The following is a 25,623-nucleotide window of genomic DNA, read 5'->3' as shown; positions in this document are numbered from 1 at the left end:
GCTTCAAACCTGAACATTTCCCAAAGGCACTGACCTTCGCAAGTACAAGGTAAAGGTAGGATACATAGACGTCAGTCAGAGAAGCAGACACGGTCACATTGGCATCTTATCAGTTGTTACATCGGAGCATTTCTCATGCTAATAAGTCATTCAGTGATGGGGAATTTGTGATGTGTCAGATATCTTTGCTCTTTTGAGTTGTGTTGAATTTTTTTTTGGCTCTTCATGCTGGACTGGTTGGCCACCCCTGGCCTACACACTTCTGCCATCTAGTTTCCACTGGATTTTTTGATTGTCGGTGCCGTTTAAGTAGTAAACGATTATTAATGCTAACCGGGAGCTAGTTCCGATGTACGCGGGCGGAGGAGGGCGTTAGATCTTGCTCTTAACCAACCAGTCACAACCTAACTGATGGTCATTTTCACATGTGATTCATGCGTGGTTTCAGTGGTCTATAAATGTAAATCGTTTGCAAGGTTCAGCCTCTTTTCAACATGACTTAACTTTGGTTTGACTGTGGGAGTTTGTTGGCTGTTATTGAGATATTTGAAAAAGAAAGAAACTGCCAACGAAGACACTAAAAACATGACGAGATGAGATTTTTTTTCACGAATAACAGATCATGATAAGCAGACTAGGAATCGTATTGAGTCGATAGCTTTATTTTGCATGACCTTGATCAGAACAGTAACGTTTTCAGAATGTATTAACAACCTATCAAACATGATGATTTCACGCAGGGTTAGTGCCACCTCCGTAGACAGGCTCTGGCAAGGGCGTCAGTTTGTTTTTAGAAGTGGTGGGGACAATAACCATAAGCTTGAGTGTGGTTTGAAAAGTGCGGGGTACCCTTATGTAAGCTATTCATCCATTCAACGCTGCATTACAATATGCACAACAGTAGTGTTGCACCGGTTAAGGTTTTTTAACATCCGTACCCACCCGACCTGTCAGGAGAGTTAATCTGCACCCACTCGACCCTCAAAAATATGTACTTATTAACTACCCGAACCTGACCCGACAAAAAAAAAAAAAAATGTGCCTATAGCCTAGGCTATCCTTTGCAGTTCATATTGAGGTAGAGACAATGCTTTCTTATTAACTAAACACTAAAACAAGAAGAATTTGCACTGTATGATATGCTTCAACAAAAGGCCTTTTCACACAGAGATCACGCTAAATTTGCGGGAAGAGGAGGCGTCTTTTTGCCGCAACATGTGTCTGAAAACGAGGTGAAAATTTGCAGGCCTGCTGATCTGTTCACATTATGCGGCATTTTGGGGAGCCAGAAGGCAGGATCAGCTAGTAATGTGACGTGCAACAGGGGCGTGTGGAGTGATAGGCGAAGGCCTTATTATGCGTGGGCCTTCAAGGTCACATTCACTGAGAAACCGTTTAATACTTGTTACTTTCGAAATACTATAGCTCACTCCAAGTTGCATATGCATGCTGCACGTGAAAATGATCTTCTACCCCCATTGCCCGCATTAGCCAATGAAAGAAAATACACGGAAAAACAAGCGAATCAGAAAGAGCCCTTCCCAATGACGCCGAAGGGAAACTGACTACTCATGGCCTCGCCCACCTTGGCTTGTGACCGCCTACAGGAAGACTGGAAGATTTTGCGGCTAGGGGATTGTCTCTCTGCAGCTAGTAGGAGCTAACAGCAAGTTGCCAACATGGCGGGAAAAAAAATCGTGCCTGTTTTATTTCTGACCACCAGCTCACAGCTGTAAGTACAAACAAACTTTTCCACCTAACGTCTGTTACAAAATAGCATGTTCATATTCTTCACGTTAGCATGCATGAAAAGGGTACGAGCTAGGCTTAGGCTAGCCTATATTACAGGAAGCTACACCAGGCACGTAACTGAAGTGTTCTGTTCGCGACGTGTAAAATCAGAGAATGCCTAATAGGAAGGGCTCTGGTAAAATCCATTAGAGGAATGGTCTATTTTCCCGAACGTAGCCTACAGGCCACTAACACGCCAGGTGTAGCTACTTCCATTGATTAGGCCTATTGGAAGCTAATTGTTGCAGTACATAACGCGAACGGAATGCTTCAGTTACGTGCCTGGTGTAGCTACACTCATAAGAAATTGACCACACTACCCAGAGATTTAGCTTGTTGAACCTATAATCTTCAAACCTAAGCGTTAAACCACAAATAATAATATTAGCAACAATATTTTATGCTCAACTAAGTACGGGTATTGTTCTAGTCTAAACAGGGAAAATCAAAAATACCCCTGCACTATTAGGCTAAGTTGCTATCACTAGAGCTCAGGTATTTACACTTCAGTCTAATTTGTCTTCTTGCCATTGACATACAATGATGTTTTGTTTGATTACTTGCTGTTTACTTAGTGTTTTGTATGTCTTCCAGAGCACATCCTCATGTCAGGCTACACAGCTTTCTAGCCTACATTAGGTCATCACGTTAGAAGCAAAGGTTTGTGATCTAACTTTTATTGTTGTGCTAGTTAGTTTCTAGAAGTCTTTTTCTAGTAGGCTAATACAGGTTCTTATGTGCTCGTCAATGTTTTGGAAAGTCAATTCATGGGTTTCTTCAGGTCACTTTCCACAGGTGTATAAAATCAAGCACCTCGATTATGAATGCAGACTGCATGGTGCTTGATTAATACACCTGTGTAAATGGACCTGATGAAACCCATGAATTGCATAACAGATAGAATTGATATTACTGAATGTCTTCTTGTGGGTGTGCTACTTAGTACATCATACACCTTACCACAGTCACTAAAATATTTTTGTTTCCATTGTGCCAGTACAGTTTTGTGAGATAGTGAATGTCCTGTGTACTATAAGTATATTGTAACTTGACAGTAATACACATTTATTTACTTTAGGAACCCAAACAGAATACTTCATGAAAAGTATGAGTATTGATACAAGCACTTCGGATACACCATGGGCATGGGGGCCTGCTACCTCTACTGCCATCAAGCCTGTTCATCCAAGGCCAGCTAGAAGACCTCGGGTTGATCAAGAGGAGGAGGAGGATGAAAGCGACATCTCCACAATAACACCTGATGGCTCCACCTATGGCCCAGCGCAATCAAAGAGCAATGTAATAAAATCATCACAGCCAACGAATGTGTTTTGTGTGTTGTCCCTTCGGATCCCCAGGACAATACAAGCCGAAACAACAACTCAGGCCTTTTTCCCTAAATAATCCCAGCACTATCTTACAAAGGATCTGTAGGCCAGATGTCTGCATTGTCTGGCAAAAAAAGGACATTGTTAATTCTGTGCATAGTTTGGATGTTCTTGTTTTGTGTTTGCATTATTTTAATAGACTGCAATATTACTATTTGTCAGTGTTTCATGGACCACCTAGCAAAAAAAAAAAAAACAGTAGACCTACTTCAACAGTATATTACACAATAGGCCTTCTTACTGAACCACCTTGCTTATTGTCTTTGCACCTTGCTTATGGTGTCGGAGGATTCATATGATTTAAACTGGCATAGGTTACATCAGTGTTGCAGAACTGTTTGGATTTACATACAAGTTGGTTCAATATTGCAAACAACTCATCTATTATATTTTACCACATCTACTTGTGGAACACTTGAGAGAGCTTGCGGACCACACTTTGAGTACCACTGCTGTATGTAAATATAATAAAAAGTTGTTTATAGAAAATTGACCTGTTTTGTATATTTGTTTTAGGAGTTTCATCAGTTTTTGTCCCTTTTAAGCTAAAGGTTTATCTTACCTTTCATATCTTCTGTCTCACAGAGGGCCATAGTCGTCATAGTCGAATGTTTAGTGCATTTTGAAGGGAGTACATTATGCTAAGGCAAACTGGTTCTAATCCTGGGTACAGGGTCATACAGACAACAGGGGTACTGGTGTTGCCCATTTTTCTAACCACATGAGCAATCTCCTTACGAAAAAGTAGTATAGGAATCTTATAGTATTTGGGACAAAATATTATAGTAATCTTATAGGAATAATTGGGACATACTGTAGAAGTACTACTAATAACTCTATAATATCCTGTAACCGCTATAGTTTTTCTATATAGTAGTCTTATAGTATGTCCAAATACTATAGTGTTCCTATAAGATTACTGTAATATTTAGGCTACTTTTTCTGTCATACGTGACGGAAAACAACTAGAGTAGGCTAACCTGCCAATGTCAGGCTATCAAAGCCATAGTTCTCATTACCGGAGAAGTCTTGCAGCACACATTCTCTGCTTCTGTAGGCATTCTGGTACAATTCCAGCAAAATATAGCTAGGTATAGGTTCTTCTTCCTACTCGAATACTAGGATCAAACACATGAAGTTGTATCTCCGAAGACATTTTGTGCAACAGTTTTGACTCGAGTTTTAGCCAGGTTTTAGCACTGTAAAGTTGAATATGGAGCACAGGCAGAATCGGATGAGGACGCACTGGAGGAAGCGTCACAGTACTGTTAGCCAATCAGAGGTGAATTCATTAGCATGTCATTAATATTCATGACTAGAGGCGAAATCCAGTCGTTCCTCCCCGCCCACCTTCCCCACCAAACTAGAACAGCATGAAACAGACGCAGGAGCATTTTTTTCACCAGAACCGGCTCACAGGGCATTCATCAACACTACAGACCACTGCAACATTAATGAAGAAACCATGAGATGAGACCTTTCAGCAAGTGTGTGATTTCCAAAACCAGAACCGACTGCACTTTGGTTAGCTTGCATTTGCTTTGCTGTTGCTTAGAATGTTAGATTCTTGCGATAGATGTCTTCAGACAATAAAAAGTAATTTGGAAGGGAAATTGAAGAGAAGAGTTGCCCCCTGCATTGGCCGTGATTCCCCTTTGAAAATCAGAGGTTCACAGGCTACTGTGGCCTTGGTCAGTGGCGCCGCCAGCCGTAATCCTGTAGCCTATGCACCAGAGGTGGGACCAAGTCACTGTTTGGCAAGTCACAAGTAAGTCCCAAGTCTTAGCACTCAAGTCCAAGTCAAGTCCCAAGTGAATAGAGAGAAGGGCAAGTCGAGTCCAAGTCCAAGTCTCATCAAAGCCAAGTCGAGTCCAAGTCCAAGTCCCAATCTTTTTCAAGTCCTGAACAAGTCATCAGGTACTCTTCACTTAATAATGGCATTATTAGACTATCGATCATAATTTTAACACTTCCATCTAATCCACAGAATTTTTTTTTATAAATACAGATTAAACTACACATACACACTACAGGTGCACACTACACATACACACTACACACTACACACTAAAGGTGCACACTACACATACACACTACACACTACAGGTGCACACTATACATACACACTACACACTACAGGTGCACACTACACACTACACAATACACACTACACACTACACACTACACACACACACTACACATACACACTACAGGTGCACACTACACATACACACTACAGTTGCACACTACACACTACAGGTGCACACTACACAATACAGGTGCACACTACACACTACAGGTACACACACACACTGCGCACTACAGGTGCACACTACACATACACACTACACACTACAGGTACACACTACAGGTGCACACTACACATACACACTACACACTACAGGTACACACTACAGGTGCACACTACACATGCACACTACACATACACACTACAGGTGCACACTACACACTACAGGTACACACTACACACTACACATACACACTACACACTACAGGTACACACTACACACTACAGGTACACACCCTACACACTATAGATACACACTACACATACACACTACACACTAAATGTACACACTACACATACACACTACACACTACAGGTGCACACTACACATACACACTACACACTACAGGTGCACACTACACACTACACAATACACACTACACACTACAGGTGCACACTACACACTACACATACACACTACACACTACAGGTGCACACTACACATACACACTACAGTTGCACACTACACACTACAGGTGCACACTACACACTACAGGTACACACACACACACTGCGCACTACAGGTGCACACTACACACTACACATACACACTACACACTACAGGTGCACACTACACATACACACTACACACTACAGGTACACACTGCAGGTGCACACTACACGTGCACACTACACATACACACTACAGGTGCACACTACACACTACAGGTACACACTACACACTACACATACACAGTACACACTACACACTACAGGTACACACTACACACTACAGGTACACACCCTACACACTATAGATACACACTACACACTACACATACACACTACACACTACAGGTGCACACTACACACTACAGGTGTACACTACACACTACACACACACACTACACACTACAGGTGCACACTACACACTACAGGTACACACTACACACTACAGGTGCACACTACACATACACACTACAGGTACACACTACAGGTGCACACTACACGTGCACACTACACATACACACTACAGGTGCACACTACACACTACAGGTACACACTACACATACACACTACACACTACACACTACAGGTGCACACTACACACTACAGGTACACACTACACACTACAGGTACACACCCTACACACTATAGATACACACTACACACTACACATACACACTACACACTACACACTACAGGTGCACACTACATGTGCACACTACACACTACAGGTGTACACTACACACTACACACACACACTACACATACACACTACACACTACAGGTGCACACTACACATACACACTACAGGTGCACACTACACACTACAGGTACACACACACACTGCACACTACAGGTGCACACTACACACTACACATACACACTACACACTACAGGTGCACACTACACACTACAGGTGCACACTACACACTACAGGTACACACCCTACACACTATAGATACACACTACACACTACAGGTGCACACTACACATACACACTACACATACACACTACAGGTGCACACTACACAATACAGGTGCACCCTACACACTACAGGTACACACACACACTGCGCACTACAGGTGCACACTACACACTACACATACACACTACACACTACAGGTGCACACTACACATACACACTACACACTACAGGTACACACTGCAGGTGCACACTACACGTGCACACTACACATACACACTACAGGTGCACACTACACACTACAGGTACACACTACAGGTGCACACTACACACTACAGGTACACACTACACACTACACATACACACTACACACTACAGGTACACACTACACACTACAGGTGCACACTACACACTACAGGTACACACCCTACACACTATAGATACACACTACACACTACAGGTGCACACTACAGGTGCACACTACAGGTGTACACTACACACTACACACACACACTACACATACACACTACAGGTGCACACTACACATACACACTACAGGTGCACACTACACACACTACAGGTACACACACACACTGCACACTACAGGTGCACACTACACACTACACATACACACTACACACTACAGGTGCACACTACACATACACACTACACACTACAGGTGCACACTACACGTGCACACTACACATACACACTACAGGTGCACACTACACACTACAGGTACACACTACACACTACACATACACACTACACACTACACACTACAGGTACACACTATACACTACAGGTGCACACTACAGGTGCACACTACACACTACAGGTGTACACTACACACTACACACACACACTACACATACACACTACACACTGCAGGTGCACACTACACATACACACTACAGGTGCACACTACACACTACAGGTACACACACACACTGCACACTACAGGTGCACACTACACATACACACTACACACTACAGGTGCACACTACACATACACACTACACACTACAGGTGCACACTACACACTACAGGTGCACACTACACACTACACATACACACTACAGGTACACACTACAGGTACACACTACACACTACAGGTACACACTACACACTACAGGTACACACCCTACACACTACAGATACACCCTACAGATACACACTACAGGTACACACTACACACTACAGATACACACACACTACAGATACACACTACACACTACAGATACACACTACAGATACACACAGGACCTTTTCAAGGCACTTAGGGGGCCTCAGGTTTAATGGGACCTAGAGGGCCCTACATCCAACCACATAATCTTTCCTATCTTGTGTTTTATTTATAAAGTGCGTACAGTGCATACGCATAAAATGGTAACATTTGAACACAACCCCCCCCCCCCCCCCCACACACACACACACAAACACACCAACCCCCCACCAAAATCCCGTATAATTAAGCAATATAGCACGAGTGAGAGTGGGGTTGGTCATGGATATTCCCACGGGTGTTGTTCGGCCGTAGCCACGAGGCCGGAGGCCCACTCTCACTCGTGCTATATTGCTTAATTATACGTCAAATTGTGTCAAATCTTCGCATTGTATCGCGGAGTGATTTATTATTAGCTGTGCAAAGTCTGAGTTGAAATGTCCAGGGATATTCCAACTCATGGAAAGTCTCTCGGCCAATCAGAAACAAATAAATAGTTCCATAGAACCCAATTGTTGTATAATCTTTTTTGTAAACATTATATCGAATTTTATATGTGCATACACATGTAAAAAATAATAACTGACCAAAATAATTGACCAAATGGTCAGTGGTTATATTGCGTGCTATGTCAGTGTGCACCATCCCATTGTAGATCGCTGGTCTGATTTCGTTGTTTTGTCGTCCTGTGTCCAGACTATAAAGCCGGCGGACATCGCCACAGTGCGGAAGCTGGGGAAGCCGCCTCACCTGATCATGCGCATCATGGACGCAGTGCTGATCCTCTCCCCAGCGGCGCCCGGCCTCCTGTACGTACCGCACGGGGAGGCGGTGAGTGTGTTGGACCCCAGGAACCTGAAAGAGCCCGTAGAGCATCTGAGCGGAATCGGTGAAGATGAGATTAACGGGCTGTCGTTCAACGATACGGGCACCATGCTGGCTGCGGGTGACGACTCGGGCGCCGTGAGGATCGTGGAGGTGCAGAACGGGAAAGTTGTCCGCACGCTGCGCAGACACACAAACATCTGCTCATCTGTCGCCTTCCGACCGCAAAGACCGCAAAGCCTGGTGTCTGCTGGACTCGACATGCAGGTAAGGGTGTGTGTGTGTGTGCTTGGGTAATGCCTGTGTTCCATGTACTATGTACGATGTATAGTGAGTCTATGTAAAATGGTCTATAATTGTTGTAGCTTGTATGACATCTTTTTTATGTATGTGTCACCGATGCTCTCTGGTTGCCCAAAGACTTACTTACACTTACTTACTTGCTTACAACCATCACATCATACAACCATCACATCAGCAGACAAATACATCTCAATGCCCACAACTCCAGAGGAACTGTATTCAACTCGACTCCAAACACGAATGATTAGCACTGGTCAGAAGAATTGGCCTGCGCAGATCAGAGCACGGGTCACTCTGCTCCAGAGTCCTGCACAGGTCCATGCCCACACCTGCCAAGTTCAGCACCAGATCCGACCCGTCACCCGTGTTAATATCAAAACCGTTTTGGTTCTCATCCGTTACCCGCCAGCACAGATGCTCAATAGCACACACAGTAAACATGCTCAATAGCACACACAGTACACAGATGCTCAATAGCACACACAGTATAAACAGATGCTCAATAGCACACAGTATAAACAGATGCTCAATAGCACACACAGTAAACATGCTCAATAGCACACACAGTACACAGATGCTCAATAGCACACACAGTAAACAGATGCTCAATAGCACACACAGTAAACAGATGCTCAGTAGCACACACAGTAAACATGCTCAATAGCACACAGTAAACAGATGCTCAATAGCACACAGTAAACATGCTCAATTGACCGATCCCAAGCCCCGCCCCCTTTTGCTATGTCACAATGAGGACTTCGGAGGACCTCGGTCAACCTCGGTCAATTTTGAAATTTCTAGTGGCCATTCGGTATGACAATACGCCAGTTATGCGAATGCTATAATGCTTCTTTTGCGAGTAGCTTAAGTAACTAAATAACTAAAGAGCTCAAAAAGGTTCAAAGATAAGCCTGGGATACTTGTAGAAGTGACATCCGATATCCTGACCGTGTGAAACGTTAACACACATAGGCCTAACTTTGCATAACAACCTTTGCATAACTTTGGATAGGCTGCTACTTTTCAGTAAAGAAATCTGAGTGTGTACGAAAATGTTCCCTTTATTTGTGTTCATAACTAGGCTACACACAAAAACATAACTAAATATGGTTTCCACTGATGAAACGACAACATAAGCCTACGCAAAAAATTATACCTACCTTGCAGGAACTGAACTCGCATATTCATACGATTGGAAGACGCGCAAAAGAATACACCTTCAATCACGTATCGCCTTACACACAACAAGAATACTTTCAGCTTTGCTACCTTGCCATGTTTAACTTGGGATAGAAGACTGTTCACAGAAATAAGCTAATGATCATTTTTTCAACAAACGCAATAATAGCCTATACTGCGATGCATTATTGATGGCTGAACGAGAGATAGCCAATGTCTTCTAAAGATCGAATCATGTGCAGATTCAAAACTATGCAGTCTCGAAATCGCCCATATTAGACAAAGGCTACTACATTGCCCACGTTTAAATTAATTATAGCATAAGCGGGCAAGTCTAGTGCAAGACAAATCACGTCTGCAAACTGCAGATATGTCAAACGTGATAGGCATGGGTTTGAACTCGGAGTGGTTTTTTTTTTCAATACACTTGTATCATGTTTATTTGAACTCTTCCTTCTAAAGCAGCCATTCAAAATAATAAGTAGGCTATCGGCCTACCGAAGAGAAGCTATCTCTCCACCTCCCCAACATGAGCTGCTTGGCTAGTCACTCTCCCAAGTTGCGTGGGAACTTGGATCTGCAGCACTTGGTCCCGTCTTCTATTAATCCTCGAAATATGGTTAGATTTTGTTATGGACACGTCAACACCATATTTTTGCACAGACCTGTTTATTGAATCAGTCACATCTGCAGCAAATAAGGTAAACTACCTGCTCGTGATAACGTGCTAATTGTTTATCCCCAGTTAACATGCATCCCATTAAGATCCACGACACCGGATTTGTTTGTCCTCAATTTGTGGTGTTCCACCTCGTTGATAACAGCAGACATTGTGAATGTGTACATCTGCATACTGAAGGCCTTTCTGGCCTCTGTTTTTTGAATATATCAAGATTACTTGACCCCCAGAAATCCAGCATACACTGTTGCACTCGGCTAAATGGGAGTGCTGTGTCCCCATGTTGAACACGCGTTCTCGCACACTTTCCTGCAAACTTGTCCGACTTAGCAACAGTAACTATGGGACTGACAATGGGAGGAGGGGCTTGGGATCGGTCAATAGCACACACAGTAAACAGATGCTCAATAGCACACACCGTAAACAGATGCTCAGTAGCACATACAGTAAACATGCTCAATAGCACACAGTAAACAGATGCTCAATAGCACACAGTAAACATGCTCAATAGCACACACAGTAAACATGCTCAATAGCACACACAGTAAACATGCTCAATAGCACACACAGTAAACAGATGCTCAATAGCACACACAGTAAACGTGCTCAATAGCACACACAGTAAACATGCTCAATAGCACACACAGTAAACAGATGCTCTGGGAGAGGGTCAGCTATGATTGGTAGCCTCTTCATCTGTAAGCGCAGGTGTTACCTTTGCCCCTAATGTGCACGTCATGGTGTTAAACTTTACTGCTATTAGATACTCCTAATGTGCACGTCATGGTGTTAAACTTTACTGCTATTAGATACTCCTAATGTGCACGTCATGGTGTTAAACTTTACTGCTATTAGATACTCCTAATGTGCACGTCATGGTGTTAAACTTCACTGCTATTAGATACTCCTAATGTGCACGTCATGGTGTTAAACTTTACTGCTATTAGATACTCCTAATGTGCACGTCATGGTGTTAAACTTTACTGCTATTAGATACTCCTAATGTGCACGTCATGGTGTTAAACTTTACTGCTATTAGATACTCCTAATGTGCACGTCATGGTGTTAAACTTTACTGCTATTAGATACTCCTTTACCCCTCGTGCAGGTCATGGTGTTAAACTTTAAGGGCTCAACATGCTTCTACATCAACTCCACGGCGTAGCTATGCTGCCATTCCTACAGCGTCGTGACCATTTTATGGCAACTAAACGTGTGTGTTGCAGGTGCTGCTGTGGAACCTGCAGAAGACTCGGCCGCTGTGGGCAGTGGACCTGCAGGACTCCCATGAGCAGGCGGAACAGGCGGGTCGTCCCGGTCAGCTGTTCAACCCCCCGCTGGCCCACTGCCCATCCAGTTCAACCCCCCGCAGGCCCATCCGCCTCCTCCTGTGGGGATCTGCTGGCCTGCGCTGCCGAGGATGGCCGTCTGCACCTGCTGCGCGTGGGCACAGGGTCTCATCTGGACCACCAGGGGGCGCTACAGGGCCACAGCCAGGGCGCCTCGCAGGCCCACTTCGTCCACTTCCTGCCGCACCCCTACTGGCTGCTCTCCGCCGGCAACGACGGCCTGGTGGCCCTGTGGGACGTCAGCGCTCACGCGCGCCCCCCGGAGGCCAAGGCCAGCAACAGCAGCCGACCGCCAGCCAGCCGCAGGAAAGCCAGAATCAGGCCGAAGGGCCGACGCCCACCAGCCACAGCCACGCCCCTGGGGGAGGAGCATGCAGGTGGCCCAGAGAGTGCAGCCGCGGGGGAGGGTGTGTGTGAGGGGGCCGAGGCGGGTGTGTGTGGGGCAGGCCCAGGGACACAGGAGAGTACCGGACCCGCTCTCAGCTTCACACACACGGACAAAGTGAACTGGGTCTGCCCCGCCCTGCTCCAGGGCACACCCAGCGTGGTGGTGGCCGACCAGAGCGCCGATCTATACGTGTACCCCCTGACCCTCTAGTGCTGCCCCCTACTGGCCGACCAGAGCGCCGATCTATACGTGTACCCCCTGACCCTCTAGTGCTGCCCCCTACTGGCCGACCAGAGGGCCGATCTATACGTGTACCCCCTGACCCTCTAGTGCTGCCCCCTACTGGCCGATCAGAGCGCTGATTTATACGTGTACCCCCTGACCGCGCTCTAGAGTGTGTGTTTATTAGTGAAAGGTAATAAACTGTGGGCTGCAACATTCACAAAGTATTTCTAACAGAAAGAGAGGTGATGAGTCTGTGTGTGTGTGTGTTTGTCTGTGTGTGTGTGTGTTTGTATGTATGTGTGTGTGTGATGGTGATGATGATGATGATGGTGATGACCTGATATGTGTGTGTGTGTGTGATGGTGATGATGATGGTGGTGATGACCTGACGTGTGTGTGTGTGTGTGTGTGTGTGATGGCGGCGGCGGTGATGATGGTGGTGATGTCCTGATGTGTGTGTGTGTGTGTGATGATGATGATGATGATGATGATGATGATGTGTGCCCCTGATGGAGCTCACTGCACCTGAAGTGTGTGCAGCACGAGACTCACCTGCAGCACGAGACTCACCTGCAGCAGAACTACTGGCTCCTGGTCAGTGAATCCTGATTGGCTGGGATCTTAGATCAGTGAGCCCTGATTGGCTGGGATCTTAGTTTGGGGCAACATATCAACCCGTTCAATCTTATCTGACATCACTGGCTTTGAATAAAAACAAAAACTGTGCCTCTGGCAGAAAGCCTTGTGTGTGTTATATTCTTTATGAAAGACTTGTGTGTGTGTTTGTTATATACTTTAGGAAAGTCTTGTGTGTGTGTGTGTGTGTGTTATATTTTTAAGAAAGCCTTGTGTGTGTGTGTGTGTGTTATATTTTTAGGAAAGCCTTGTGTGTGTGTGTGTGTTATATTTTTAGGAAAGCCTTGTGTTTGTGTGTGTTATATTTTTTATGATAGCCGTGTGTGTGTAGTTTTTATGTGTCTTGTGTATTTCAGTAGGTTCTTTGTTCCAGTGATGCTAATTTTGAACAGGTGTAGTATCTCACTGATAAATGATTATAAACAGGTGTAGTATCACTGATAAATGATTATAAACAGGTGTAGTTGTGTGTCACTGATAAATGATTACAAAACAGGTGTAGTGTTAGAGTGTATGTTTACTGTGTATCCATTCCATGACGAGAATATGTTCTAACTAACACACTGTAGGAGTGAGTTGAAAACGTACTCAAGTAGAAGGTTGGTCAAACAGATCTTTGCCACCATTTACTGGATTCACTCCCCCTACGCTACCCTATGCTCCGGAACAGCTGCTGTGTTCCACCACGGTACAGGTGCTGCTGTTAATTTGCATATATAAACATAAAATCTCAAAAACTTGTAATACATTTTGTCTTTGGTATGATGTCATTAATCAACTGGAGAAGTTTCATAGTGATATAAATTATTCCCCCCCCTATTAGAGTGTTGAGCACAACTTTGGCCTTTAATCTAAAAAAATAATTTAAAAAAAATATGTTCCACTCCATCCTCGGCGGAAGACTTTTAGTATATGATTCAGGAGGGTATTAGGACCAATAAAAACTATAAGGCATTTCTGTTGCAATTTTCTTTTTGGGCTAGATTGACTGGCCTAATAGGCCTATTCTAACTTTCGCACTGCACCATGGACTTCTCTTCGTCATTCACACACACAGAACTCAAACACGCTGAATTAAATGCCCATGGCTGCACATGTCATTTTACATTAAGTCGTCCACTCTCAAGTGAAGGGAATAGGCCTACATTTCTTGCACATCAGACTGCCAGTAAGGCTCGCAGCGAAGGACGTTGCTGAGCACGCCCACATACCGTTTATCTAATGTGGCGCAGGCGCAACACAGCACCGAACACTTGGTAGACGCGGTCCCGTTCCCCAACGCCGCACTCTCTACAGGTGAGACACTCTACACGTTTAACTTCAGGCTCTACCGCGGTGCGACGCCAGCCTCATAGATATTGGAGCCTATCAGGTAAAGCAAGCCTCTACTTCAGACTCACTGACGAACACGTGGTAGACGCGGTCCCATTCCCCAACGCCGCACTCTCTACAGGTGAGACACTCTACACGTTTAACTTCAGGCTCTACCGCGGTGCGACGCCAGCCTCATAGATATTGGAGCCTATCAGGTAAAGCAAGCCTCTACTTCAGACTCACTCGGGAAAAAGTTTGATAAAACAATTCACATTGTGGATTTCATAATTGTGATATGTAGATGGAATAGACGCATTAACATTCATTTATCTGGACCACAAACGAGCGCTTTCCTTTATAATTTACATTAAATCCGTCCAAATGTTTGGGAAAGTTGTTGCGTTGTGTTCAGCCGCGCAAGAGGGGCGATGTGGAGGCGTTTACCTGCATGCTGGTTAACTCGGTGTCCTCAGACTGCGCAGTAAAGTTTGCCCTTCGTAGGCCTCCGAAAACCTCGCGGACATGTTGAGATGGGGTGGGGGCCAGGAGATTCAAATGGAGAAGTTTATGTTTGCGAGCTTTAACAATTTAAAACCCAACGGTTTATCCATTGTGGCTACTTTCATCTCTGCAGACTCTTTAAAAAGTAAGCTACTACCAGTCAGCCATTCAAGTCCTTTGTGTATCTTTATGTTACAATCCTGGTCCTTTTTGGGACAAAAGTATTGATCATAGGCCAAGTCATCCCACGCAGCTATTGATATCTGACGACACGCTGACAGGGATCCGATTGGCACGATTGCATTCATTCCTTAAATGTGAACAAACATTACACTACCAGCACACACACGTTTATTACATTAAGCACATTGGAGGCTCCACTTAGATAGATAGACAGATAGATAGATACTTTATTGATCCCCAAGGGAAAATTCAACTTATTTACCATGATCCCTAGCCTGGCGAGCCAGACCCACATTAAAATGTAGGGTCTGGGCACTCACCGTTCGCAGTGCTCAGTCCGAGGGGCGGAATAATCAGTTGTCTTTCAAATTCCCTCTGCAAGCAATAGGACGCAATAGGATATTTGTTTTCAAGTAGCAGGGAATTCAAGCCAAACTGTTGAAGCTCTGCCACCAATCATTATGTTAAGCCCACCAAACGACTCTATACACAATTTCAATGCCCTGATTAAGTTTCGATTTCTGGAGCTCACAAGCCAACGGAGAGTTGCTAGACTAGCCCTGGCAGCAAATGTAATTGTAGCCCTGCTGGGGCGCGTCTAGATTTCTAGGCTACATGATCCCCCCCTAACTCAGTGATTTTCAACCAGTGTGCCGTGAGAGATCAGGTGTACCGCGGGAAATTGTCCAATTTCACTTAATTGGTCCTAAACATTAACTATTTAGTTGTTGCAAAGTAGGCTAGGATATTGTTGAGTAGGCTATCTGTGCCTGCAATGTAGCCTTGAGAACTGGCGGCGAAAATGGATATTAGAAAGCTACAGTGGGCAGTGCTTCGACTTGGCCAGCTTCACTCGCGGTCCATGCGGTATCACGCGACTTTAATTTGTATTTTTCCAGTGAGACGCTGCAACAACCCAAACAACCGGTAGATGGCTCAAGTGAGCAGGGTGTCTCGTAAAAAGAAATGGAGCCTGGAAAACCCTACACAGACTTCACTACAGACTTTAGCAGACTGGTTTAGAAATAATGTAATAGCCAGAAATATGCCTGCCCTGCCCTAATAAAGAAATATTTGGTTAACTGCGAGTGAATCCCGTTTGCAGCCGTAGACGCAGGACAAATGAAACATTCTGGTTTTCTCCGAGTGCAACGATGATAGACAGACATCATTTGGAGTATTAACCTCCGTTGCTCAGCCAAATGCCTTCCTGTTACGTCCTGTTATCACGGAGTTACAGGCGATAAACGATTTTTGATGGTCACAAGTTTACTTCATTAGGGACTGTTCGTTATTTATTTAAGGGGCTACCGGAGGAGTTTTGGGAGCATTAGTCCAAAAAGACGTGACCCTCCCTCGCCAGCAATACCTTTTTCTATGACCCTCCAAAGTGATTATGAAAGAATCACTGTGAACTTTTTCCGGGTTTATCGCCTACTGTATTTTAACGTTTTCACATATTTGGCCATAAGCCGTTTATCATAGGCTATCACGAAACCAAACTACAAAGGCGAACACTTTAACAGGGGGAATTAATTGGGCATGAATCATGCTGAACGCTATTTCGCTACCTTAGAATAATAAGGTTCTATCTGCGTTTTGAGTAGGTAGAACCGGGATGATTGAAACGGGGACGAATGAAACATTCCGGTTTTCTCCGAGTGCAACGATGATAGACAGTCATCATTTGGACAAAACATGGAGCATATTAACCTCCGTTGCTCAGCCAAATGCCTTCCTGTTACGTCCTGGTATCACGGAGTTACAAGCGATAAACGATTTTTGATGGTCACAAGTTTACTTCATTAGCGGTTTATTTTTTTGGATTATTAAAGAGTGTTTTTCATTTAAAGGGTTGACTTCGTGCTTATTCAGTAGAGCATGTAGTGCTCTCCCCAATCCCAGACGTTCACATTGCATGTTTGTTTGTAATGGATGCAACCGCGAGATAGGCTATGCATTTGACAATGAGTTGTTAACAGAACCAAGACCTATAGCCCAGCAGCAATCTAGTGACTGATCGTTATTTATTGAAGGGGCCACCGGAGGAATTTTGAGTGCTTCAGTTGGAAGTTGCATGACCCTCTCTTGCCTGCTAGAAATTGTTCAATGACCCTCCGACAGAATTGTTAAAGACATGACCTGCCAATTGTCTTCCGCCCGCGCCACAGCCACACACTTTGTGATAACGTTCTTAAATCAATCTTTCCCGTGAGCTTGCATACCAGTCCTTCCTTTTCAAATGTGTTGCGCCTGTTTGCACAATTTCACAAATAATCATATGTGATTAATAGTATGACAAATAATCCCTGTGCACGGGGACCGAAACAATGCATGCCAACTTTTTCCGTGTTTATCACGTATTTTAACTTTCCCCGCTGTCTTGCCGTTTTAATGTTTTCGCGTAGAATATCCCATATTTTAATACTCTCATAACAGCCCTGCCATCGGGCCTGTCTCTGTGTTGCTCTGTTGCTACCCCTTGCCCTTCCAACGAAACAGATGTCTTCAAATAATCGTTTTCTTTGCTTGAAGGCGAACTTAGAGTGATGTTAACCTATTTAAGTTTAACGGCGCGATTGTCGCGAAAGCACGATTCATTGGCGCTTGCATGTTCGGCCTTATGTCTACGTGCGCACCTGAGGCTACTCGGCTGCAAGAGAAATAATTTCCCCTGTTTGTATGTTCACTGCAAGTTGGCCTACCATAACTTACCAACTCTGCACTGTAGACTGGCTATTTATATTTTTCTGTGAAATAAGCAAATGTATTTGTTCAACTTTATGAAGCAGAATTACGCATAGGGTACTTGGAACATAATACATTTGACAAAGGAAAGATGAATGTTGCTAGTGACAAAATATTAACTTTCAGTGTTTTACGATGTCTTTGTCATGGGGAAGTGTTTTTCCCCATGCATTTATTCTAGGTTACTGTCAGTGACTGCCGTGAGAGAAGCGGGTTCTGTGTTTCGTTCATGTCAGTGACTGACGCGAGAGAAGCGGGGTCTGTGTTGTGTTGCGTTGCGTTGCGTTAATTTATTTTCATTGGGCATACCGTGCCGTGCCGTCCACAGCTCTTCAGTTCTGACAAAGCCAAAATTACTCCTTTTGAAACAATGAGTGCAGGAAGCGCGTTTGTATGGTTATATTGCTTGACGGAGGGGGGGGGGGGGTGGTGTCCCAAGCAGCTTTCAGCCATAAGGCTACTTTGAGAACATTTCAATTCACCCGACACTAATATTCAAAATGTTGAAAACTATTTCGGCATAGCCTATAAAGCAGTTTAATTAAATGGAATGTTAGTTGTAAACAAATGAGCTACTTGGTGAGGCTTGGCCTCACAGATGCGCTCGTGCCTTAGATGGCAGGAAAAATCTTCACGATAGGCCTATTAAATAACCACCCGATTCACGTTGGCTGGGGGGAAGGGGGGCCATCAGACAATTGTGCCCAGTTAATCCGGCCCATCCCCCAAAAAATCCCACCTTCCCACCTCTGACAGCTTAAAAGAAGTCAAGAGGACTCCTTACTCACAGACCTATTCACAAACCTGCTGTTTTGAAATCCTATGCAGCTACAGGAGCTTCCAATCGCGAGGAAGCAATTTTGCATTGTAGGCATAACTAACATGCAATAACGCCGCCAACAACAACCAAAACTAGGCTAATCATTGTCAACATGTACATTAAATGTAACATTATTGTGAATCAAATTAAAATGTTCTCTTTTGCAAACGTAGGCATAGTAACAGAATAATTTAATAATGTTACAAAGATACTACATCAATCCGTATGTTTCATTGGGCCACTAGGCTATTTGTTTTGCCTTGATTCATTTAGGCTAGGCCTTTTTATTCAGGGGCCGTATTCACAAAGAATTTTAAGGCTAAAAGTAGCTCCTAACTGGCGAATTTAGGAGCAACTCCTAAAAATAATGGGCGTGGCACTCCTAACTTCAGGACTCCTAATTTTTTCACAAAAAGTAATTCACGAAGCATTTTAGACCTAAAAGTAGCACCTAAGTCTGGGACAGCTTAAGTCGAGAGGACTCCTAACTCACTAAGACCTATTCATAAACAGCTTTTTTGTGGCATTTTACGTTGCGATGTTTTGAAATAGCCTATGCACAACAGGAGCTTCCAATCGCGAGGGAACAATTTTGCATTCATAAAAGGGATGCAATAACGCCACCAACAACAACCAAAACTACTCATTGTTAACATGTAAATGAAATGTAACGTTTCATTGTGAATCAAATTAAAATGTTCTCCTCTTTGCAAACGTAGCCTAGGCATATGGTGACAGATTAATTTAATAATGTTGCAAAGGTAGGCTACTGCATCAATCCATAGGCCTATGTTTCATTAGGCTACTAAGCTATCTGTTTTGCCTTACTCTTTATTCATTTAGGCTAGGCCTTTTTATTCAGTTATTAATCATCTTCCGTCCTTCGCACTACTTGTGTAGCGCACGCATTCTCCGACCTGTCACCTGTCAGTCATCATCGGAAGAGAGGTGTTGGGAATTCCCGCGTTACAATCGTCAGCCAATCAAGGTGGTCACTTCAGTCAAGCTCGTGCATGAGTAATGACGTCATCCATAGCCACGAAGACTCACTCCTAGTTTAGGAGTTGTCTGAAAGGCTTTGTGAATAACTTTTAAGAGAAAACTCCAATCTAAAATCTGTAAGTGCGATTTAGGAGTAGCCTACTCCTAGTAGTAAGATAAAAGCCTTTGTGAATAGCCTACGGCCCCAGTTATTCATCATCTTCCGTCCTTGTGTAGCGCACGCATTCTGAGACCTGTCACTCATCATCGTAAGGGAGGTGTTTGGAATCATGCCCGCCAGCCAGCGTTACAATCATCAGCCAATCAAGGTGGTCACGCTTGCCCATTTACCCAAATTAATGTTCGAATATTACTGATGATCATTGTTATTTAAGAACATGCAGTGTGCGTAGGGTACCAAAAACATCTTGCTCGTAAAAAAGCATCATAACGCACATTCTGGCGGGTCTGTTATTTACTGTAGGCTGCGCAAACCACATGCCTTTATTTTGGGCAAGCCTGCATTCATTCAACCTTTATTTATTCTCGGAGGGTCATTGAGGGAAGCCCTCATTTTCAATGAAGCCGAAATTACAGAAGCGAAGCAAAGCGCCCCACAAACAAGACAACATTCGAGGCCTTCTGTTGAAGAATTTTATATAAAGCCTGCGCTGACAGTAATCCTCCTGCCCCTGATAGGCCTACCACAGCTGTGGATAGTGTGGAATGTTCAAGTAATAACCCAATCCAATGTGTGTCTCAATTGTCCCCCGCTGACCACCTCACACATTTCTCTAGATTTTGCAAAGAACTTACATGACACAATGTCATAAAATATGCCAGTTTTAGGACACAGAATAATGTTTGTAATGATGCCAGGTATTGTCGAAGGTGCATGGTGAAGTGAAATTCTTACTTTGGAAAACAAACATTTGCCGATATCATCGCCGATCATCAGAATATTGCAACAGATTCTGTGTTCTGGACTGTAGGTAACTTGTTAAGCCAGTGGTTCTCAAACTTTTATTTCATTCCCCACTTTGATCAAGGGGCATGACTGATGATAGTGGAGATAACGTGTTATCCCGAGGCTTTTGCAAGTCAGCATCTTCGACGGTAGTCTATTAAAAATATAAGTTTTCAATGTCCTAAACGGAGAGCCATACTTTATTGTTTTTAACGATCTCTATGCTACTCACAAAAATGTAGGCATGGGGACATGATGAAGTAGGTTATCCAACTGTCGTGTGTTAAATTATTGTGATTACGAGCCAGTGGTTTTCAAACATTATGCGTGACTCGGACATCTAACTAAATGCAACAGGCTCATATCGTCCTCGCATTCGCAAAAAGAGGACCAGTGTTTTGTCAAATTGCAAATAGCTATTCGTTTTAACTATTTTTTTATGATGGTAGCCTATACAAAAAGCACTTCATACTATCTTAATCTTGGAATATGGGGAGGGAAGTGGCGCGTCTGCAGTCAGCCAAATATGAATGTAATTCTGTGGCATAAAGCAGATGTAATTGTTTATTGTACAGAAAAATAAAAATGACATGTCAAGCAGTCAATTGACTACATTGCAGTCAAGAAGTAGGGCAAATTAATTTACGAAACCAAAACGTGGGTCATAGTTGTCTAAGCCTCTATTGCGTAGCCTGTTAAAAACGTCGCCAGATAGTATTAAATCGGCAACAACATTGTTTTCTGCAGAAGCCTACCCAAGGCTACAGATTAATTCTGAACAGTTATTTCTCTACTGGCTCAATTATCACACCACTGTTTTGATTTGCGTAGTTGCGTTAACCCCAACACTGACAATAATGTAGACGGCACATTTCGATTTTCGTGTAGTCAAGCCTTAAGCACCCAAGTAGCCTAAATCGAGGTAATGTTTAATTATGCATGATTTATTTTGTTATTGAATTCGTAGGCTGGGATTACTCTCGGCAACAATTATGTAAGGGACGGCAGGCAGAGCGACGCACAGTGGCTGAAAGTGGTACTAAAGCTTCACGCAGCTTCACGCCGCGTAATGCGCGAATGAAGTGGTCATTTGAAAGCGATGCCCACTGTAGATACGCATTTGGCTCCAGAACATAATCATGATATGGCGGCGACAATCAAGGCCAAAGAAGTATGGAGCTAAATTTGTCTCAATCAGGCTTGGAATTTCACCATTCTGGGGGCAAGGCCACTTGGCCTTCAGTTGGGCATATTTGGTGGGGGGCACAAAGGCCCCATGTCAGGGCCCCAAGGCCAAAGTTAACTATACAGTAGTAGGCTATAAAAATGATCAAAGTTGTATTTAGCCTATTCACTGCAGTAGACCTGCATCACTGTATGAAACATTACAAAAACATGAAACATGACATATTACATAGAACTGTAAATCATCTGATCATCTAATATTTACAGATATATAGGCTATATATAACATTTATTTTATATTTGGCCTGTTATGAAATCATGTATTGAACAATTTAAGCACAGCTCAGCTTTAAGAAACTCAAATAGCCTAGATGCATGCTTAGCATTTTGTGATCATTAATGCTACTTTCACATACTCTTAGTCAGCTGTCCTCTGATTTACCAATATCTAGGCGATATTTGTAACATTTATTTTGTATTTGGCCCGTTATTAAATCATGTGGAACAGTGCAAAAGCCAAAATTTGGAGACATCCATGGATGTCGAACTTTACTGCAAATTCAAAACTGGATTACTCTGGAACGGCTAACTGTACAGGGGACTGCTTTACACCTTTGTGTTCGGTAAGGTCTCCTGTTTATTCTGATATATGGTTTGTCATGTGTTAAAAGAAGGGTTCGTAAAGTATTCCACCGAGATGAATGGGTAGGGAGATCATGGGACGCAAAACCTTCAGTAGAATGTATGATTAAATTGAATGATATTATTTACTTTTCTCGCGAACCGTTCAACACAGCAATTATCGGCTAACATTGTTTAAAAGGTGAGAAAAAGCTCTTTCATGTGATACTTGTGATGTCTGTGTGATGAATAGGCTACGTCGCGAGTAGTTCAACTGAAAAAGGGTGAATTTGGACGCACTTTCTTTCTTGCGCTGTCACTTTCTCCACTGCGTAAAAGACTAAATTAATTTGCGCTGTGAATGCCAAGATTATTTTGACAGGCCACAGGCTAAATAAAAATCGCTATTAGTAGGACGCAAAGCAGAATATTGAAAGAAGGGGGCACCAAGGCCACCGTGGCCTGTAAACCTCTGATTTTCAAAGGGGCCTCACGGCCAATGCAAGGGGCTACGACGGCCATGGCCGTCGTGGCCGCCGTGAAATTCCTACCCTGGTCTCAATAATATTTGTATATGTGCAGAGGGGGATCCACAAATATTTCTTGACTTGCATTTGTGTTTTGACATCCACAAATAAAAAAAAAATAAAAAAAATCATTTATAACTTGTAAATTGGTTTTCACAATTGTAGATGTGTATTTGTAAACGAAATGGCATTGGTAAAACTGAAAATTGCCTTTGTGAAATCTAATTTTGCATTTGTGGATCACCAGCACACACAGTTTTCGTTTTCGCATTTGTGGATCAGCATTTGTGGATCACGTATTTTTGAGACAAACTTTGCGGCAGAGAAGCCACCCAGATCCACAAGTAGCCTGCTGACACTGTCTAATCCAGTAGATGGCAGTGTTGTTCTATGGGACTCGTAACCAAAGATTCTTTGCTCATAACACACAGAGCTAGCGAACCTAGTTCTTAAATCTAACAAGTTATGCCTTTTACAACAAGCTTTTTGATGGATAAGTGGTGTTTAATTTCCATAATCTTTGTTTAGTAAACGCATAAAACTGTCAGTTTGCAAGCGAAATCAAGAATTACGATCTTTGAGTTTGAGAAATATTTGTGGATCCCCCTCTGCGCATACATGTATGCAAATATTATTGAGACAAATTTAGCTCCATAAAGAAGCAACGGGTGTCTCTGATTGACGGCAAGTGTCTACACGACTCTGGGTTTTTTGAAACCGGTGAATTTATTTGATCGGTTAATGGCCTCCTTACACCAAACAACTTTGACAAGATTTGGGAAAGATTCTTAAGAGTGGAGTCTTTTGAATAAAGCTTGAATGGGAGGCATTAGTTAAAAGACTACAATCTTTCAAGAATCTTTCCCAAATCTTGTCAAAGTTGTTTGGTGTAAGGGGGCCATTAGGTGTTTGCCTCAAGCAATATGGCCGCCGATGACTGCTAGATAAGTAGGCCTACTTGAAAAGGAAAGATGCAGAATCTGAACTGATCTGTAAACAAATGAGATTACGCTGTGTGGAATTCTGTTACATTTTTAGTTGATGGTGTGCTGCTGTACACGGCCCTCGTATACCAGGAGCCTCCGCTCATCACCAAGATCAAAAAGGAACTGGATCAGCTTTTAAAGGTGATGCTGCTCTCTGATGTTGCCCTGATGAACTCAGGAAAGGTCCTAGGTCATACTATCTACATGGTAATGTGGGGAAATGTTTGTTTGTGTGGAGACTGAAGTCCACCACACCGAGGACATCATGCCTCCCTCTCCCTCTTGTCAGCACAGCAGCAGGAGCATCAGGCTGAGTTAAGAGAATCAGCGCAGAATGGCCCTCACCAGGATCCTGATTGCTGGAGGGCTGCTACTCTGCCTCTACACACTCTGCTCCTCCACAGCAACGGCAGAGCCGTAAGTGTGTGTATATATATATCACACACACACACACACACACACACACACACACAGCAACACCAGAGCCGTGAGTATACACCCCCCCCCCCCCCCACACACACACACAGCAACACCAGAGCCGTGAGTATACACCCCCCCCCCCCCCCACACACACACACAGCAACACCAGAGCCGTGAGTATACACCCCCCCCCCCACCCACACACACACACACACAGCCACGCCAGAGCCGTCAGTATACATACACACACACACACACACAGCAACGCCAGAGCCGTGAGTATACATACCCCTTGTCCACACAGATCACCTCTTGTACCTCCTGCTGAGGCTAGCAAGGGGCATCTATCAGGTGGAGAGGGTAGTGGGGGCATCTATCAGATGGAGGGGGTAGTGGGGGCATCTATCAGATGGAGGGTAGTGGGAACCAAATGAGAGATAAAGGATGCTTTGTGGTTCCCTTTTGGAGGTGGGATGTGTAGTCTTTGGCACGCGGACAGGGTTCCGTGTAGTGCTGGGCGGTATCACCAAAAATGTATATGACGGTTTCATGGTATATGACGGAATTTTTTTTTTTTCATGCCTAATCAGGTGTTCAGCATTTTCTACTGAACAGAACAGAATTCATGTGGATGTCTTGTTAGCCAACCATGACAGTCAGGATCTTTACTAGCCAGCTAGTATTGTTCAGTTCATGTCTAGAAC

General features: G+C 43.8%; 2 protein-coding genes across 9 annotated transcripts in view; both read left to right on the top strand.

Annotated features, from left to right (window-relative positions):
- The first annotated feature begins 8,685 nt into the window (after positions 1-8,685).
- LOC121706940 (WD repeat-containing protein 53-like) lies at positions 8,686-13,015 on the top strand. Its single transcript, XM_042089094.1, has 4 exons — positions 8,686-9,174; positions 12,295-12,424; positions 12,522-12,794; positions 12,864-13,015. Exons 1-4 carry the CDS (start codon positions 8,686-8,688, stop codon positions 13,013-13,015), a joined length of 1,044 nt encoding a protein of 347 aa, XP_041945028.1.
- A 1,784-nt stretch (positions 13,016-14,799) lies between these two features.
- LOC121706379 (alpha-2-macroglobulin-like protein 1) overlaps positions 14,800-25,623 on the top strand; it is a 38,757-nt gene continuing 27,933 nt past the window's right edge. Inside the window, exons 1-3 of one of the 8 annotated variants that reach the window (XM_042088047.1) lie at positions 14,800-14,962; positions 24,552-24,640; positions 24,797-24,916. In XM_042088047.1, coding sequence (XP_041943981.1) covers positions 24,834-24,916 — 83 coding nt within the window. In that variant the 5' untranslated portion in view covers positions 14,800-14,962; positions 24,552-24,640; positions 24,797-24,833. Of the gene's footprint in view, positions 14,963-15,075; positions 15,196-24,551; positions 24,641-24,788; positions 24,917-25,623 lie in introns of those variants that run through there. The other 7 variants (XM_042088044.1, XM_042088041.1, XM_042088043.1 and 4 more) reach the window with 7 other exon arrangements.

The sequence above is a fragment of the Alosa sapidissima genome, chromosome 4, assembly GCF_018492685.1.
Source record: "Alosa sapidissima isolate fAloSap1 chromosome 4, fAloSap1.pri, whole genome shotgun sequence".
NCBI classification, from domain to species: domain Eukaryota; kingdom Metazoa; phylum Chordata; class Actinopteri; order Clupeiformes; family Clupeidae; genus Alosa; species Alosa sapidissima.
Note: the sequence above shows the minus strand (reverse complement) of the source record. Positions and strands in the feature narration are given on the sequence as shown.

What these genes read in the sequence shown, in the direction of transcription:
- LOC121706940 (XM_042089094.1), top strand. Translation starts at nt 8,686, where the DNA reads ATGGTCAGTGGTTATATTGCGTGCTATGTCAGTGTGCACCATCCCATT. An exon ending in GCTGGCCCACTGCCCATCCA is followed by an intron (nt 12,425 to 12,521) that starts GTTCAACCCCCC and finishes GCGTGGGCACAG; the next exon opens with GGTCTCATCTGGACCACCAG. An exon ending in CCTGGGGGAGGAGCATGCAG is followed by an intron (nt 12,795 to 12,863) that starts GTGGCCCAGAGA and finishes TGTGTGGGGCAG; the next exon opens with GCCCAGGGACACAGGAGAGT.